General features: G+C 36.7%; 1 protein-coding gene across 5 annotated transcripts in view; it reads left to right on the top strand.

Annotated features, from left to right (window-relative positions):
- Positions 1 to 18,009, top strand: part of LRRIQ1 (leucine rich repeats and IQ motif containing 1) — a 223,193-nt gene continuing 205,184 nt past the window's right edge. For all 5 annotated transcript variants that reach the window (XM_061415659.1, XM_061415661.1, XM_061415660.1 and 2 more), the window contains exons 1-7: positions 1 to 71; positions 3,003 to 3,147; positions 6,268 to 6,379; positions 10,842 to 10,933; positions 12,125 to 12,242; positions 12,987 to 13,210; positions 17,766 to 17,840. In XM_061415659.1, coding sequence (XP_061271643.1) covers positions 3,004 to 3,147; positions 6,268 to 6,379; positions 10,842 to 10,933; positions 12,125 to 12,242; positions 12,987 to 13,210; positions 17,766 to 17,840 — 765 coding nt within the window. In that variant the 5' untranslated portion in view covers positions 1 to 71; position 3,003. The remainder of the gene's footprint in view (positions 72 to 3,002; positions 3,148 to 6,267; positions 6,380 to 10,841; positions 10,934 to 12,124; positions 12,243 to 12,986; positions 13,211 to 17,765; positions 17,841 to 18,009) is intronic.

Genomic DNA, 18,009 nt, shown 5'->3' on the forward strand with positions numbered 1-18,009 from the left:
GCCGTGGTTACTCTTTGTTTGGAGGGCGGGCACTGTTTTCCAACCTTGCTGGAGGATTCAGCCGCTGCTGGGTGAGCGAGCACCCCTCCAGACCCGGGTTGATGAAGCGGGAGGTGCCGCAAAACTGCGGGAGCGCAAGTGGAGCCGGGCCCCTCTCCGCCAAGGCCAGGCTTGAGTGCGAAGCGGGGCCCCGCGCCCAGGGAGTGCTGAGCCAGTCTGTAGAGCGAGAGGCTCTGTAGAGCGAGAGGCTCTGTAGAGCGAGAGGCTCTGTAGAGCGAGAGGCTCTGTAGAGCGAGAGGCTCTGTAGAGCGAGAGGCTCTGTAGAGCGAGAGGCTTTCCGTTTTGAAAAATTTTGGTAGTTCACACACAACTTGAAGAACTAAAATTGAAGGGTGGGGTTCCTTAAAATTTCTCATTTTTTGGCAGCTTTATGTGCGTGCTCAGTCGTGTCCGGCTCTCTGCGACCCCATGGACTCTAATCCTCCAGGCTCCTCTGTCCTCCTCTGCCTGGGATTTCCCAGGCAAGAATATTGGAGTGGGTTGCCATTTCCTCCTCTAGGGGATCTTCCTGACCAGAGATCGAACCCGCATCTCTTGTCTCCTGCATTGGCAGGCGGGTTCTTTACCAGCTGAGCCACGAAGATTCCCCACTTAAGCCACTAAGACACCCCACTAAGCTCGCTTGGCACCTTTAGCCACCTCCAATTGATTATTATCAACTTGAAGTAGTTTACCTAGCCTCTTTGCAGTGGGATCGATCCAAGGCCGCTGTATCCAGTTCTGTAACCACTGGCTAGAGGTGACCATTGAGACCTTAAATGCAGCAAGTCTGAATTGAAATGTGCTGTAAACATAAAATACACGTAAGATTTTGAAGAATTATTAAGGTACAAAACAAAGTGTAAACTTTTTAGCTGGCTATATAATGAATGCTTTTCTGTTGACTATGTTGAAATAATATTTTGGATAATGGATTGAATTAATATATATTATAAAAAATTCAACTATTTCTTTTTATATTTAAAAAAAATTGCCACTAGCAAATTTAAATCAAATGTGTTGCTCAAATATGTAATTGGGCAGGACTGATCTAAAGAGCCAGTAGATGAGCTGAGATGGACATATGGAAATGTCTCTTTCCTTTACCCTATTTTTCTGCCTTTCTTTCTACATAAAGTTTTGTGTATCTCTGAATTCTGCTTTATAGCCATTTTTAAAATCTAATTTTCCACCTGGCGAAGGTTTTTCTCCCTATATTCATTCAAAGCTTTTGAATTGAATTTTAAGTAAGTTAGATTGTGGGGTAGCATTTTGCACTGGTTCTGGCTTTGTTTTGGAGGGAGGTGGTTATGAGTAAAATTGGAAAATAAAAGCTGATTAGTATAGGATTGTTCAAACTTTTTTTTTACTTAGACCCACATTAAAACAAAAATTTGCATTGCATTTCATGTGGATTCTTTACCACCCAGCCAAGGGAAAGTGAAAGTCACTCAGTCCTGTTAGACTCTTTGTGACCCCATGGACTATACAGTCCATGAAATTCTCCAGGCCAGAGAACTGGAGTGGGTAGCCATTCCCTTCTCCAGGGGATATATGTACATGCATACATGTACCTGTACTTATAATTGAAGCAGAGTTTTTTAAACAATTTTTACTTTTAGTATATATAGTACACTTATAGTTTCTTTTCTGACCTACCCTAACTTTCCCTATGCTGTCCCATCATTTGATCTAGATGGCCAAAAACTGCTAAATTAATTTCTTAATCCGTGAATGGATTACCATCTGCAATTTGAAGTCTACTGGTTGTTCGGAAAAATTGCTGGGCAGATAATGAGCTTGCCTAAGTTTGGATACCTTTGGATTGTGGGAAAAGCACTGACTTTGGATTCAAAATCTCTGAATTAGGATCCTACTCCCATTACTTTTTAGCATGATGCTATGGGGAATTAACTAACCTCTTCCAACCTTAGGTTTCTCATCTATACAATGACTGTAATGACCTTTAATCTGTGAAGTTACTCCAGAGATTATCAGTCACATAAGTGTCTACTAGTGCCTGGCTTGTCACAGGTACTTAATATACATGGAAGCTAATGACGGTACTTAACAGTGATGATATGAAGATATTCTGCAATGTACTGCTTGACCTTTATCCATTACAAGCCTACAGATTTAAATGAAATGAGCATTGAACTTATACATCATATATTGTTCATTATTTCATTGTTGTGGCTATCTGGTAGAATTGACAACTCTGACTTAATGAGTGCAAACTAGCCAGATGTGTCCCCATATATAGACTTCGGATGTTCTCTTATAAGTATTTTAATTTCTGAATACTCAAGCTGTTCACAGTTATTTTGCCATTAATTATTACCATGAAAATGAATTTTAATATGAAGTTTCTTGATTCAGGAAGGTAAGCCAAACCCATTCCACATAACTTTTCCTTTAGCAAATTTAAAGAGTATTATTAAATTTGATCATTTTGTAGTCAAACACTAAAGAAATAATGGATGAAAATAGGGAGAAAGCAATTTTCTTTAATATATGCTGCTTCTGCTGCTGCTAAGTCACTTCAGTCTTGTCCAACTCTGTGTGACCCCATAGATGGCAGCCCACCAGGCTCCATAGTCCCTGGGATTCTCCAGGCAAGAACACTGGAGTGGGTTGCCATTTCCTTTTCCAATGCGTGAAAGTGAAAAGCAAAAGTGAAGTCGCTCAGTCATGTCCAACTCTTCTTGACCCCATGGATTGTAGCCCACCAGGCTCCTCTGTCCATGGGATTCTCCAGGCAAGAGCATCGGAGTGGGTTGCCATTTCTTTCTCCATCTTTAATATATAGTATAGGCATAATAAGGTGTGAAAAAACTTTGTTAAACTAAAGCATTTTTACATAGAAAATGTTGGATTGGTGTGGCACATTAAAGAACCTATAGTTTTTACTAGCATTTAGCCTCTTCAGTTTTCTCTAAATGGTTCTGTGTTTTATTATGAAGGATGATGGAAGGCAACGATGATGATGATATAAAGCTCAGCGAAGAAATAGAGGCTGAATTGGATAAAATCAGCATTTCTTCCTTGGAAAAATATGGTTTTGATAGTGATTCAAAATCAGAAACCCAGAGTGATAATAGTGACACAGTAAGTTTTGTGTTGTACTTTTGAGATTTTTAACTGAAGTAAGCTTTTTTAGGAGAAATACTACTTTTCTCAGTGTGTTTTTTATACTCCACTCATTTTTTCCCCCTTAGGGTGACCTTTAAACAATGCATATTAGTAGATATTTAAATATAAAAAGTATATTGATAAATTACCTATAATTTCACATGTATACATGTGCATTTTTTCACAAAATTGAGATTTTACTATTCATATAATTATGCATAGGTGTGTGTGTGTGTGTGTGTGTGTGTGTGTGTATATATATATATATATATATATATATATATGTTGTTGTTTAGCTCTAAGTCATGTCCAGCTATTTTGTGACGCCATGGACTGCAGAGTTCTGTCCATGGGATTTCCCATGCAAGAATACTGGAGTGGATTGCCATTTCCCTCTCCAGGGGATCATCCCAACCCAGGGATTGAACCCATGTCTCCTACATTGGCAGGTGGATTCTTTACCACCCAGCCCAGGGAAAGTGAAAGTGAAAGTCACTCAGTCCTGTTACACTCTTTGTGACCCCATGGACTATCAGACCAGATCAGTCGTGTCCAACTCTTTGCAACCCCATGAATTGCAGCACACCAGGCCATGAAATTCGCCAGGCCAGAGAAGTGGAGTGGGTAGCCATTCCCTTCTCCAGGCGATCTTTGCAACCCAGGCATCAAACCCAGGTCTTCTGCATTGCAGGCAGATTCTCTACCAACTGATCCTGGGAAGACACAGGATATTGGTATCCTGCATTTTTACTTAATCATGAGTATATTGTTATGTGATTCAGTTCAGGTCAGTTCAGTTCAGTCAGTCGTGTCCAACTCTTTGCGACCCCATGAAGCGCAGCACACCAGGCCTCCCTGTCCATCACCAACTCCCGGAGTTCACCCAAACTCATGTCCATCGAGTCGGTGATGCCATCCAGCCATCTCATCCTCTGTCATCCCCTTCTCCTCCTGCCCTCAATCCCTTCCAGCATCAGAGTCTTTTCCAATGAGTCAACTCTTCGCATGAGGTAGCCAAAGTATTGGAGTTTCAGCTTTAGCATTAGTCCTTCCAAAGAACAACCAGGACTGATCTCCTTTAGAATGGACTGGTTGGATCTCCTTGCAGTCCAAGGGACTCTCAAGAGACTTCTCCAACACCACAGTTCAAAAGCATCAATTCTTCGGCATTCAGCTTTCTTCACAGTCCAACTCTCACATCCATGCATGACCACAGGACAAACCATAGCCTTGACTAGATGGACCTTTGTTGGCAAAGTAATGTCTCTGCTTTTCAATATGTTATCTAGGTTGGTTATAACTTTCCTTCCAAGGAGTAAGCATCTTTTAATTTCATGGCTGCAATCACCATCTGCAGTGATTTTGGAGCCCCCCAAAATAAAGTCTGACACTGTTTCCACTGTTTCCCCATCCAATTCCCATGAAGTGATGGGACCAGATGCCATGATCTTCATTTTCTGAATGTTGAGCTTTAAGCCAACTTTTTCAGTCTCCTCTTTCACTTTCATCAAGAGGCTTTTTAGTTCCTCTTCACTTTCTGCCATGAGGGTGGTGTCATCTGCATATCTGAGGTTATTGATATTTCTCCAATCTTGATTCCAGCTTGTTTCTTCCAGAGTAGCGTTTCTCATGATGTACTCTGCATATAAGTTAAATAAGCAGGGTGACAATATACAGCCTTGACGTACTCCTTTTTCTATTTGAAACCAGTTTGTTGTTCCATGTCCGGTTCTAACTGTTGCTTCCTGACCTGCATACAGGTTTCTCAAGAGGCAGGTCAAGTGGTCTGGTATTCCCATCTCTTTCAAAATTTTCCAGTGTTTGTTGTGATCCACATAGTCAAAGGCTTTGGCATAGTCCATAAATCAGAAATAGATGTTTTTCTGGAACTCCCTTCCTTTTTCCGTGATCCAGCAGATGTTAGCAATTTGATCTCTGGTTCCTCTGTCTTTTCTAAAACCAGCTTGATTAGACATGCATAAAAATCAAAATGTATGTGAAATCTTTAGATCAAAGAAATAGTCACATGTTTTTGAAATCAAATATATATTCATTTGTGTATTTCCTCCAGTGTTTCAGTTCAGTTCAGTCGCTGAGTCGTGTCTGACTCTTTTCAACCCCATGAATCACAGCATGCCAGGCCTCCCTGTCCTCCTCCTTTAGGATAGACTGGTTGGATCTCCTTGCAATCCAAGGGACTCTCAAGAGTCTTCTCCAACACTACAGTTCAAAAGCATCAATTCTTCGGTGCTTAGCTTTCTTTATAGTCCAATGCTCATATCCATACATGACTACTGGAAAAACCATAGCCTTGACTAGACGAACCTTTGTTGGCAAAGTAATGTCTCTGCCTCCAGTGTTTATATACCTAGAAAACTTATTCATGGATTCATTCTTTTATATAAAAATTCTTAATCCAATGGAAACTTATTTTTAGCTATATTATAAAAAGAAAATCTAATTAAAATTTCCCTGCAATATTTATCAAATATCCCTGGTGTCACTTGTGGAATAATCCACCTTTTTCCAATTGACTTTTCATATCTGCTGTATATACTTAGTTGTTATATTCATGTAATCTATCCAGGGTTATCTATTCTTCTCCATTATTCTGTTAATTTTTGCCCTGTTCTGGTTTTATATTTTTAAGTATAAAATGGGCCAAATTCCTTCAGTAGCTTTGCTGCATCAACTGTTTTCAACTAAGCTTTTTTTCCCAAGAAAACAACATTTGTCAAGTTTCTTGAAATAATTATACTTTGATTTTTAATTAGGATTGCAATAACCTACATAATACTTTAGGAAAAAAATAATATTTTAGTATGTCTTTTTATCCATAGCTAACTTAAATAAGACAGAAGTTCTGAAATTATTCATTTGGGGATGAGTTCCAACAGAATCATGGGTGCAATTTATAGCCATCTGAAAATTAAAAGCAAACTTTAACCAAATGTGTTTCTTTGGACTATGCTTTTAATATGAGGCTCTTTTACCTCATTCGCACATTTTGGTCAAAATTTTGGCGTTTCAAAACAGATTTTGATGCATAGTTTTAGCAAATAATTTTACAGTTCCTTTTATTCTTCACATTTTTAGGATTCGGATGAGCTACCTGAGTCGGTTCTTCACTGTATTAACATCATAAAGAATAAGAGTAAAACTGCTGAAGAGCTCATTCTTCAGGACTTGGAGGATACTGATGTTTTAAGTAAGTACAGTTTTCATCTGCTTGGTAGATAAGTTTTCTGTAAGTATGAATAGTTTATAATTTAGAAAATTAAGCTGCTTGAAGTTATTTCTTCTCATATACAGGTGTGTGCATTTATCTCTAATAAAATCTCTATAGTATATTGGTCTGTTCAATTTAGTTCACACATCTGTTTTAATTACTACCTTCCTTATATCTCCAATAAATACTAGTCTCTAATAATTTGTTTTACTAGTCCTAATTAAATCCAGACATTCTGTTACTTTATGTCAAAGGAACTCAAGTGTGGGACTGTTTTAGAATTATCAGTTTATATGTATTTTTGGAGAAAATACAATTTATATAAAATCCTCACAACCTTTATTTGCCTCAACTGAGCAAATTTATATCTTTCAGTTATTGTAAGAATAATAGAATGAACAAAGATTTAACTAGAAGTAATCCTAGCTTAGTTTATAATGAAAAATGGCAACAATTTAAATGTTCAACAGGTGTGTCTTGTTGTGTGTGTCTTGGTGTGTCTAACAATATACTCTTTAAAAAAAAAGAAAGACAATTTTAATAACATAAGTTTTATTGGATACTATAATAGTTATTATAAAATTCAATGTAATTTATGCTTATATTGGTATAAATTATGTGGATATTCACAGTTGTTTATATCAAAAATATTAGTGTGTGAAAGGACCTGTTGTAGCCACTGAGAATACAGCAGAGAAGAAAACAGGCCAAGATCTTGCTCTGTTCTTCTAGTGTTCCCATGTTGGGAGACCGATAATAAGTAAACACATGATATTTCAACAATGATAATTCTATGAAGGGAGGATTTCAAGATAAGGGGATAGAGATTGAATTTTGCTATTTTAGATATGTGAAGTCAGGGGAGGCATCTCTGAGGAAGTGATATTTAAGTAGTGTCTGAAATGAGATAGTAAGCCACGTGGGATATGCTGGTGAAGAAGTGAGTCACATAGCTATCTAGAGAGCTGGTGTTCCAGAAAGAGGGACTTGTAAAGGCCAAGGCACACTCAGTGGGCTTAATGTGTCCAGAGAACAGTCAGCCTTTGTGGTTATATTCAAGCAAAGAAAGGGTCAGATATACAAGACTCTTATAAATCCAAAGTGTGGACTTTGGATTCTGCTCTGAGTATATGAAGGTTTTTCAGAAAGGAGTGACAGAGTATGATGTATTTTGAGGCAGTCATTCTGGAAACTGTAGTGAAGATGCCTTGAGGTAGCAAGAGTCTACAAGACTATTACAGCAGGATGGTTAGAGATGATAGCAAATGGTGAAAAATGGTCATATTCTAGAAAACATTTTTAAGTAGAAAGAACCAAAAATATTTATTGATGGATTGATATGAAAGGAAAAGAGGAAATTGGCTCCAAGATTTTTGTTCTGAGTACCTGTGTGAAAGAATTTGTAAAGACTTCTTAAATGCAGACCCTTTTAGATTTTAGCAGTGATTATTGTCAAGTTATGGTAGATTTTAGTAATTTGCTTATTTATATTTACTAAGGTTTATAAAATGAAAATTTATTTTAAATATATTGGCAAGTATAGAACCTGATTATGTAAAAATCAAAGGAAATATAGAAAAATTAATTACATGAAAGATTATAGGAACTAAAGTCATAGCAGTGGTTTAGAAAGTTATAAGATCTCATGTGTATAGCTCTAACAAGTAGGTTTGATAGTCTCAATGAATAGACTAATTTTCCAAGAAAATTCAAATTATCAAAATTGCTTGAAAAATCAGAAAACATGCTGAAATCAGTAATTTGGCAAGAAGGTAGAAAGAGGTTTCTTCTCAAATGTCAGTAGTAACTAGGATAATTTTGTAATTGAACTGTTCCAGTTCATCAAGGAGCAGAAAATCTGCAGATTATATTTCATTCATCAAAAACTGCACATTTTAGATACAAAACTGTGTAAGCATAGCATACACATACATAAGAGAAACTAGAGGCTAATATTATTTGTAAATATGGATGTATTGATGAAAGCTGTCAGTTGTATACAAAAACTATTTTAGCTATTTTAAGTAGTAAGGTTTAGGGGTATTTGTGTAAAACAAGCTTCAGTTCAGTTCAGTCACTCAGTCGTATCAGACTCTTTGCGACCCCATGAATCACAGCACGCCAGGCCTCCCTGTCCATCACCAACTCCCTGAATTCACTCAGACTCACGTCCATCGAGTCAGTGATGCCATCCAGCCATCTCATCCTCTTCGTCCCCTTCTCCTCTTGCCCCCAATCCCTCCCAGCATCAGAGTCTTTTCCAATGAGTCAACTCTTCACATGAGGTGGCCAAAGTACTGGAGTTTCAGCTTTAGCATCATTCCTTCCAAAGAAATCCCAGGGCTGATCTTCTTCAGAATGGACTGGTTGGATCTCCTTGCAGTCCAAGGGACTCTCAAGAGTCTTCTCCAACACCACAGTTCAAAAGCATCAATTCTTCGGCACTCAGCTTTCTTCACAGTCCAACTCTCACATCCATACATGACCACTGGAAAAACCATAGCCTTGACTAGACGGACCTTTGTTGGCAAAGTAATGTCTCTGCTTTTCAATATGCTGTCTAGGTTGGTCATAACTTTCCTTCCAAGGAGTAAGCGTCTTTTAATTTCATGGCTGCAGTCACCATCTGTAGTGATTTTGGAGCCCCAAAAATAAAGTCTGACATTGTTTCCACTGTTTCCCCATCTATTTTCCATGAAGTGATGAGACCAGATGCCATGATCTTCGTTTTCTGAATGTTGAGCTTTAAGCCATCTTTTTCACTCTCCTCTTTCACTTTCATCAAGAGGCTCTTTAGCTCCTCTTCACTTTCTGTCATAAGGTTGGTGTCATCTGCATATCTGAGGTTACTGATATTTGTCCCATCAATGTTGATTCCAGCTTGTGTTTCTTCCAGCCCAGCGTTTCTCATGATGTACTCTGCATATAACTTAGAGGTTTAAAATAACAGTTGTTATCTTTGTATAGTTCTGCAGGTTCACTGGGCTTAGCCATGTAGTTCTTGCTTGGATTTCTTACACATTGACCGTCAGGTGTTGTTTGGGGTCACAGTCATCTGAAGTCTTTCCTGGAATGGAATTCTAAGATGGCTTACTGACATGGCTTGCAGTTGATGGAATTTGTTGGCTGGGAATTCATTTGAGGCTGTCAGCTGGAGGAGGCACCTACATGTGGTCTCTCTCTGCAGCTTGCATGGCACCTGGATTTTGAGAAAGAGTATCGCGTGAATAAATTATTAAGAGACTAAGGTGGTACCTTGTAAAGCTTCAGATGACATTCTCCAAAGTCATGCAACGTCTTTACTACATCCTGATGGTTACACAGGGTCAGCACAGATTCTGTGCGGGAGGGGAATACACAGGGTATGCATACCAGGAAGTGTAGGACTAACATCTTTGGAGGCTATTAATAGTAACTCTAATAAATAACAGAATTGTTAATAGAACTGGAAAAATCAGATTCTATGTTGAATATCTAAAGTGTAGGAAAAAATACATGCATGCACACTGAAACTGTGCTGTAGGAGGAGCTGCTGATAAAATGAAGAAATTCAGAGATATTAATCCTCTTCTATACACTCCTATCTCCAACCCAAAGCTCCCTCTATCATAGTCTGAGCCAGAAAAATGAAAGTATCTCTCTCTGCCTTTCTTCACACATAATATTTTTATGAAAATAAAGAATTGCACAAATATGTCAATTGGCAGAATCTAAATCAACCTCAGAAACATACCTTCAAAGGAATCTGGAGAATGTTTTGGTTTTTTTTTGCTTTTCAGGTTCTCACATAGGAAAACATGCCAGAGAGATTGTGAATGGGTGTTGAAAAAGAAAATCTGTAATACTGGTCAAAACACTTGTGAATGGTCAGTTAATTGGCAGAATGGTCATCTGTAAAAAATACTTTACAACCAAGGAATAAAACAAGCTAATTGAACAAGAAAAAGAAACATAACTACCTCTTACAAATGATAAAAAGACACTAAAATTCAACAAAACCTCACAAAATTGGGAATGAAAGTTTCTTTCATGAACATGTTAGTCATTATAATGTTTTAAATTAAGACTTTTATTAAAGCATTTTCAGTATCTTGTGCAAGATTGTGTTGTTTGTGGCAGACAGACTTGAACCTTTGTCGATTTCTAGTCAAGGTGTTATTGTGATATTAAACACAGCATTATTCTGTATACATGGAAAGTGAACTTCAGCTCTAGAATATGAAAGGTGATAAGAGTGGTGTAAAAATCTGTTGCTTTTATTTTTGAATAAAGATTACAGATTTCCTCTGTTCTTGGTTCTTCAGTATTTTTCTATTGCTTTGATCAAGATTATCCTATGATAAAGAATTTAAGATTAAAGGATGATAAAATAGTTTGGGATTTTAACATGTTGTATCTCGCTTTAATATTTAAAAATGTTATAACTTCTTTCTCTTTATAGGCTGTGGTTATGGAGGAGTTTCTAATAATCATATGCATTTAAGGATAGAATTACCAACTGAGTGTAAAGAAAATCCAGAACAATTAATAAAGGTATATGTTGTTTGACTGAAAGTGCTCAATATTTTATAGTTAGAAATTTTCCTTTTCATCTCACATAGGATTTAAAGTTCACTGTCTTAAAAATTAGATTATTTTAAGCAAAGAATTGTTGGTTTTATTTTCTCTTCTGGCATAGAATATAAAACAATGAAAATTACAGTCTTTAAAATATTAGAAATGGTGATTTAAGCCAGCAATACTTGGAAATTTAATGTAAATAAGACCAGCATAACTATATTGAATAATAGTTTTTACCTAAAAAATCCAAGGAAAACCATGAAATATACTCTAATATTGTTACCTTGCTTAAGAATGTAGTATGATTCAGTGGAGTCTTAAAATACCCTGTAGAAACTTGAAATGTAGAATGTCGTCTTCTTTTTTTTTAAGGTAAAATAAAAACATCTGTAAAGAAATGAGAGTAAAGGAAGGTCTAGGATTTGGGGGTAAAACTCCTGGAAATGTATTTCAGAGAAAGTCTCTTCCACAGGCTCAGCATCTTGTTCATTTTTGTTACTCATTTAACATAACTCTAATTTTACCTAACTGTATTCTTGCTCTTTTTGAGGTGAGCAGAATTTGAAAATTACTTGTATGTATGTTTCTTACTCTATTTTTTGGTAACACTCAGTCCTGATATATTAATTTTGAATTATATTGCTACTTCATTGGACTAGATATCCTGTACCTTTTAAGCTGGAGTATGGTGGAAGTCTAATTATAGAAAAGTATGAATCAAAATTATAACTTGTATATATTTCAAGGTAAATTAGAAAAAATTGTTTTTAAAACATATTGAATATGTTAGCAATTTGTGTATATGTGCAATTGCTGCAGAAAAGAAATATAAAAAGGTGTTAGGAGGAAAACATATATTAATAGAAACATTTGGACATGAGTGTCAAGCAGGTTAATTTCGAATATTGTAAGTAAATATTAGAAAGCAATTAGAATTCTGAAATACATAAGGAGGGTAAAAGACAATTTGCTTCCCTGGGAAAAGCATTTTTCTCCACCATAAAAGAATAATTATCAATGTGCTATAGAATTATATTTGAGAGCAACTTGAAGTAAATAATTTTCTAGATATGTGCGTGTAAATACTTAATACATTATTGAAATGATAACTTTACTCTCTGTTTTGTTTTCCTTTAATCATTGGGACTTTCTTTAACCTCTTAGATGTTATCTGAAATAGAAAAAGAAGAATTTCTAAGAAGTAGAACTCACTGTGGCAGTCCTGATTTGGTTCTGGAGTCTGACCTTTGTGATTTGCCGGTGGACGAACATGTTTTGCCAGGTGGACTAGCTTGGCTGATGATATTTTTGATTATTTTAATGTGATTCACTTTAATTATCTAAAAACCTTGAACAGTTTTCTTTTGCCATTTAGAAGAAAACAGTCATGGTATTTGAAAAATACTGTACACTTATTATGGTTATTTAATTATGTTTCATAGTTTTTCCAAATGACTCCTAAATTAACTTCATTGTGGCTCAGCTGGTAAAGAATCCATCTGCAATGCGAGAGACCTGGGTTTGATCCCTGGGTTTGGAAGATCCCCTGGAGAAGGGAAAGGCTACCCATTCCAGTATTCTGGCCTAGAGAATTCCACGGACTGTATAGTCCATGGGGTCACAAAGAGTCGGACACGACTGAATGACCTTCACTTTCAATTTAACTTTATATAAGTATATTTGACAATTTTCCACATATAGAGCTGACTGCAATAGATGTACCCAGACCTGCATTTTTTAAGTGTCTAACTATGTTCCATATGTATCTCTTAACTACACACATGAATGCATGCATGTGCACACACACACAGATACACACACATCGTTTTCTGGAATAGTTTGACAAATTATATGATTTCTTTATTGACTGCAATGGAGTTTACATGTGTTTTGCACATTAGCACATTGTCTCTTCACTTTGGTGATATATTGACATTATTTCTTTATTTTGAAATTACTTTTAAATTTTATATTGGATCAGCTTTGACTGGTTTGATTTAAATTTTTTTTCTCTTCATGAATACAGATGATGCTGATATAAATTTTGGATACCGTGAAGTGGAAGAAAGATGTCGGCAGTCCTTTGAGGCTTGGCAAGACAAACAGAAAGAATTAGAAGACCAAGAGAAAGAAACTCTCAAAGTTCAGAGGGACAAAGAAGAAAAGCAGTTTCAAGAAGAAGAAGAAAAAAGACATTGTTGGATGAAACAATTTGAAGTTGAAAAGAAGAAATTAGAGAATATTCAGAAGGTAAGTTTTCTTATTTTTATTTTTCATTCATTTTTTTTTTGAATCAGTAACTCCTGAACAGTACTGAGGTTTTGGATTCTGGTGTGGCTCGAGCTCCATTCTATGGGTTTTAATTAGTCCTAATAATCAAAGCAGCTCACTGGGAATTAACAATATTAACATGGACCCCTTGCTTATTTTCCATGAAATTCGTTGTAATTTTAGGTACTGCTTTGGATTTTGAGGTCCCCCAGAGTCTATAAAGTTTCAAAGACTGTCCTAAAAAAAGCTGACATTTACAACATAAATTGTTGCTCTTCTCTACCCTCCTAATCATAGAAAAAGGCAACAGAATTTTCTCCATCACAAAATGTCCTTACTCTGTAGTCTGATATCTAGCAATTATGTAAAACATATTTGGTTAAAGTGGTTCAGGCATGTAGGTAATAGTTGTGCTGCATTCCCATAAATGAGCTAATTTCTGGGACTTGAACATTTTTGGAATAAGGGAGTTCTGTGTTGTTTTCCTTTCTGTTTTCTCCCAGCTGGTCCTCAGGTGGTCCACATCCTGAGGCCACGGTAGTGGCATCTTGAGAAACTGGTGGATTTGGGGGACTCACTTGTGGACCACCAGGATCCTTAGACTGTATGGATAACAGGCAGGACTTACATCTGCTTTGCATTACTAAAGTAGCTTATGAGTTACTCCCAACTTACTAGTTTTGAGTCTTCCGTGTACAGAACGTTAGCATGTCGTCACATAGGCAGTTCAGGGTATCCTGGCCTCCCATGTTGAGTACATTGCATTTCTGAATTACGTAGAAAGTAAATACATGAAAAACAATGATAATATTGCAGAACCAGCTTGTCCACGGCTTTTACTAATAGTAAGCTACAAATCTTTAGCTTCCTTTTAGTTCATATTTCCTTTCCACAGACTAGATTAGCACAGACTAGTTATTTTCAAAAGTCAGAAGCTATTTTTTTTCCCATTCCAGAATAGAAGTTAATACAATGTAGATTATTGGAGTAGTGTTTCCTGGCTTGTGGCAAAATGTATCACTGCTGTTGATTGTTAGTGATATTTTCTAAAATACAGCTGATTTTTAAATTCTGTTTTCATTGCTATTTTTAGTTTGTTTTGTAACAAAAATTTACTGACTACTTCAAGGGCAAAACTTTCAGCTATACGCTTGATGTTACAAAAGAAATTTAACGCCAGGGCCTTACCCTTAAAGAATTATAACTTAGTTTTTGAACGCAATTTGTACTTTATCATAAATTTATGATTTAAAAATATATATGACATTAGTAGATTAATGAGTTTCCAAATGTGTGCTTTGTTTTACCTTGGAGCTTCAAAGTTTTCCACTGGGATCATTCCATAATTTTATAGTGATGGCTTCTAAATAGATAATTTACATATTCAGTAATTCTCACCTGTGTCTTTGTTAGCTTCTTCTTCCATTTTCTAAAACTGCTATTATAAATTTCTTTCCTTAAGAGTTCTACCCAACTCCTTATTCCTTGTTATTAGTAACCGATCACATTTTTGCATCAATTACGAACTTCTTTTTCTTTCTAATCCCACATCTGCTAACTGCTAAGTTGCTTCAGTCGTGTCCAACTCTGTGCGACCCCATAGATGGCAGCCCATCAGGCTCCTCCGTCCCTGGGATTCTCCAGGCAAGAATACTGGAGTGGGTTGCCATTTCCTTCCCCAATCCCACATCTGGTTAACATTAATTTTTGTGGTCACCTTTTTAGCTTTATTTTTTGCCTTTGCTCTTATCTCCGTAAGAGAAGCTTCTTTTACCAAAGGCCAACTTTTCATGCTTTGCTCTATGTTCTATCATTTTCCAGGTTACTTTTACTTTTTCCTATGTGTTAAAATACTCCGACAACTTCCTCCTTTCTTACTGCTTATACTCGTGTTCAATTTTCACCTGTCCTAGAAATAAAACAAAACAGAAAACTCAGATCACTGTTGTTTAAATATCTTTCTTTAGCTGCTCTTTAGCTTTACTTATCATAGACAGGCTTCTTAAGGAGTAGTTATTTGTACTCAATCCATTTCCTCATCTTTCATTCAAATCTAAACCTTGTAGCTGCCTTCCACCTCCATCCCAGTGAATTAAATTGCTTTTGACAAAAGCAAAACAAAACAAAACATCATCTTCTAAGCTGACTTTGAGAAAAATACAATCACTTCTAGAGCCATACTCACAGGTCCTAGTGAAGTTGCTCACTAGTGTCCAGCTTTTTGCAACCACATGGACTGTAGCCTATCAGGGCTCCTCTATCCATGAGATTTTCCAGGCAAGAGTACTGGAGTGGGTTGCCATTTCCTTCTCCAAAGGATCTTCTCAACCCAGGGATCGAACCTGGGTCTCCCGCATTGCAGGAAGATACTCTACCATCTGAGCCACCAGTCAGTATTTATTTTTGCCTCTTTTCCTTTTTATGCCAGTAAAAATCTGTTGACCATTTCATTTTCCCTTTACTTCTGTGGGACCACACTACCTTGATTGTCTTCTTACATACTTGGGCATTTTTCCTTGGTATCTGTTTTTAGGTTAATTTTTTTCTCCTTCTCCCTGAATGTGTCCTACCCCGGATTCCATCTTTTGCTCTTTCTTTTCTTACTCCATGTATTTTCTCTTGTGATAGTCTCAAACACAGCAATGGCTGTTCAGAACCAAATCTATAGTTATAAAATAAAGTGAACTACATAACTGTTATACTCAGAACTTAGTGGATCTAAAACTGAATACATTGTCTTTCTGAGTCATGCTCTTCCTCTGGTGGTCGTTAGTCATTATTTTGATGAGCTATCCTCTCATCATCGGAGAAGGCAATGGCACCCCACTCCAGTACTTTTGTCTAGAAAATCCCACGGACAGAGGAGCCTGGTAGGCTGCAGTCCATGGGGTCGCTAGAGTCGGACATGACTGAGCGACTTCACTTTCACTTTTCACTTTCATGCATTGGAGAAGGAAATGGCAACCCACTCCAGTGTTCTTGCCTGGAGAACCCCAGGGACGGCGGGGCCTGGTGGGCTGCTGTCTATGGGGTCGCACAGAGTCAGACATGACTGAAGTGACTTAGCAGCATGCTCTCATCATAGACTAAGCTAAAAAGTTGAGTACCATTTCTGACTCTTCTCTCTCTTTTATGGTCCTATCCTTCTAATAGTTCATTATCCACTGTCTCATCCATATGTCTACTGCTGCCCCATAGTTCAGGATGTCCTAATGTCTAGCTTGGAATATTTGCTATACTCTCTAATTGACCTACTTTTGGTCTTGTATTCTGGAAACTCATGCACAGTAGTGCAGTCAGAAGGATAATTATTTTCCAAAAAAAATGTTATTTCCATGCTTAAATGCCATTAAAATTTCCCACAGCTCATATGAGATAATTTCCAAAGAACTTTTCCCACTTCCTTTGATTCAGTCAGTTGGCAGTTGGTGGCAGTTTCATATTTGCATTGTGTTTGCATCTCTTCTGACTCCTGTGACCTCATCTGTAGAAGGCCCTCACTGATTCTCTCATGGACTTCTGTAATACCTACTTCATTGATCCCCTTAGTGTTTCCTTGCCTTACTTATTAAATGTGTTGGTTTAGTTAAGTCATGTCCAACTCTTGGGACCCCGTAGACTATAGCCTGCCAGGCTCCTCTGTCCATGGGATTATCCAGGCAAGAATACTGGAGTGGGTTGCCATTTCCTTCTCCAGGGGATCTTCCCATCCAGGGATCAAGCCCAGGTCTCCTGAATTGCCGGCATATTCTTTACTGACTGCTATCAAATGTAACCTTATAATTTTCCTAAAACTGAGTTGTAATCATTTTCCTAGTTCAAAAACTTTTTAATAAATGCCTCAAATGTTTAATCTCTTAAAAGCCAAATCATTTCAAAAGCAATCTTTTGTATGAACCTTTCATAATCCTCTAATTATTATATCTCTTCCTACTGTAATCCTTATAGTTCTTATCTTGTGATTAACTTATTCTGCTAAATTTGGGGTAATGTGTAAACATATGATAGCATATTAGAATTACTAAAGGTAAAGTTTTTGAGGAAGGGGATTATATTTTACTGACCTTTGTTTATTTTTCAGAGCCTTAACAAAATAGATGCTAATAATGAGTTAATGAAAGAAAACAGTTACCCTCTGAGATGATTTATTATGTGAATTAAATGAAATAGTTTGGAGAGAAAAAAAATCTATAATGCAAAACCCATCTTAACATACATTATCATTTGTAATTTTTGCATTATCCAGGAGTATTTCTAGCTAGTGCATTTTATTATGTGAATAAATATACTCAAATTAATAAAACAGCTTCCCAAGATTACAGATATCTTCATGTGCTAATAGGAAACCTAGATATCATTTTATGATATTTTAAGTTGGGATTAAAATTGTTATTCCAGTACTAATAACCGGGGGGCCGTTGGGTGAGTTATTATCTTTAACCATTGTTTACTAATATATGTGGTAAGACTCATACAGATAAACATAATATTTTTTATATTTGAATATCATATTTCAATATTATCATATGTTCAGCAAGAACAGGACAAGATAAATGATGAACTTCATAAAGAGGAGAAAATATGGAAGGAGAGATTTAAACAGCATGCGGTATGTATTTATTGTTTGTAAGCAGCACAATAATCATTCTCCATTTGAAATAAATTGCTATGCTTGGAGTGAATATTTTAAAATAATATTGCCCATTGGTATAGGATTTAATTTACTCAAGTTTTAAAAATACTTAGTCACTAGAAACTCTCCTTGAAATGAAATATCC

The sequence above is a fragment of the Bos javanicus genome, chromosome 5 (genome assembly GCF_032452875.1).
Source record: "Bos javanicus breed banteng chromosome 5, ARS-OSU_banteng_1.0, whole genome shotgun sequence".
Classification (NCBI taxonomy): domain Eukaryota; kingdom Metazoa; phylum Chordata; class Mammalia; order Artiodactyla; family Bovidae; genus Bos; species Bos javanicus.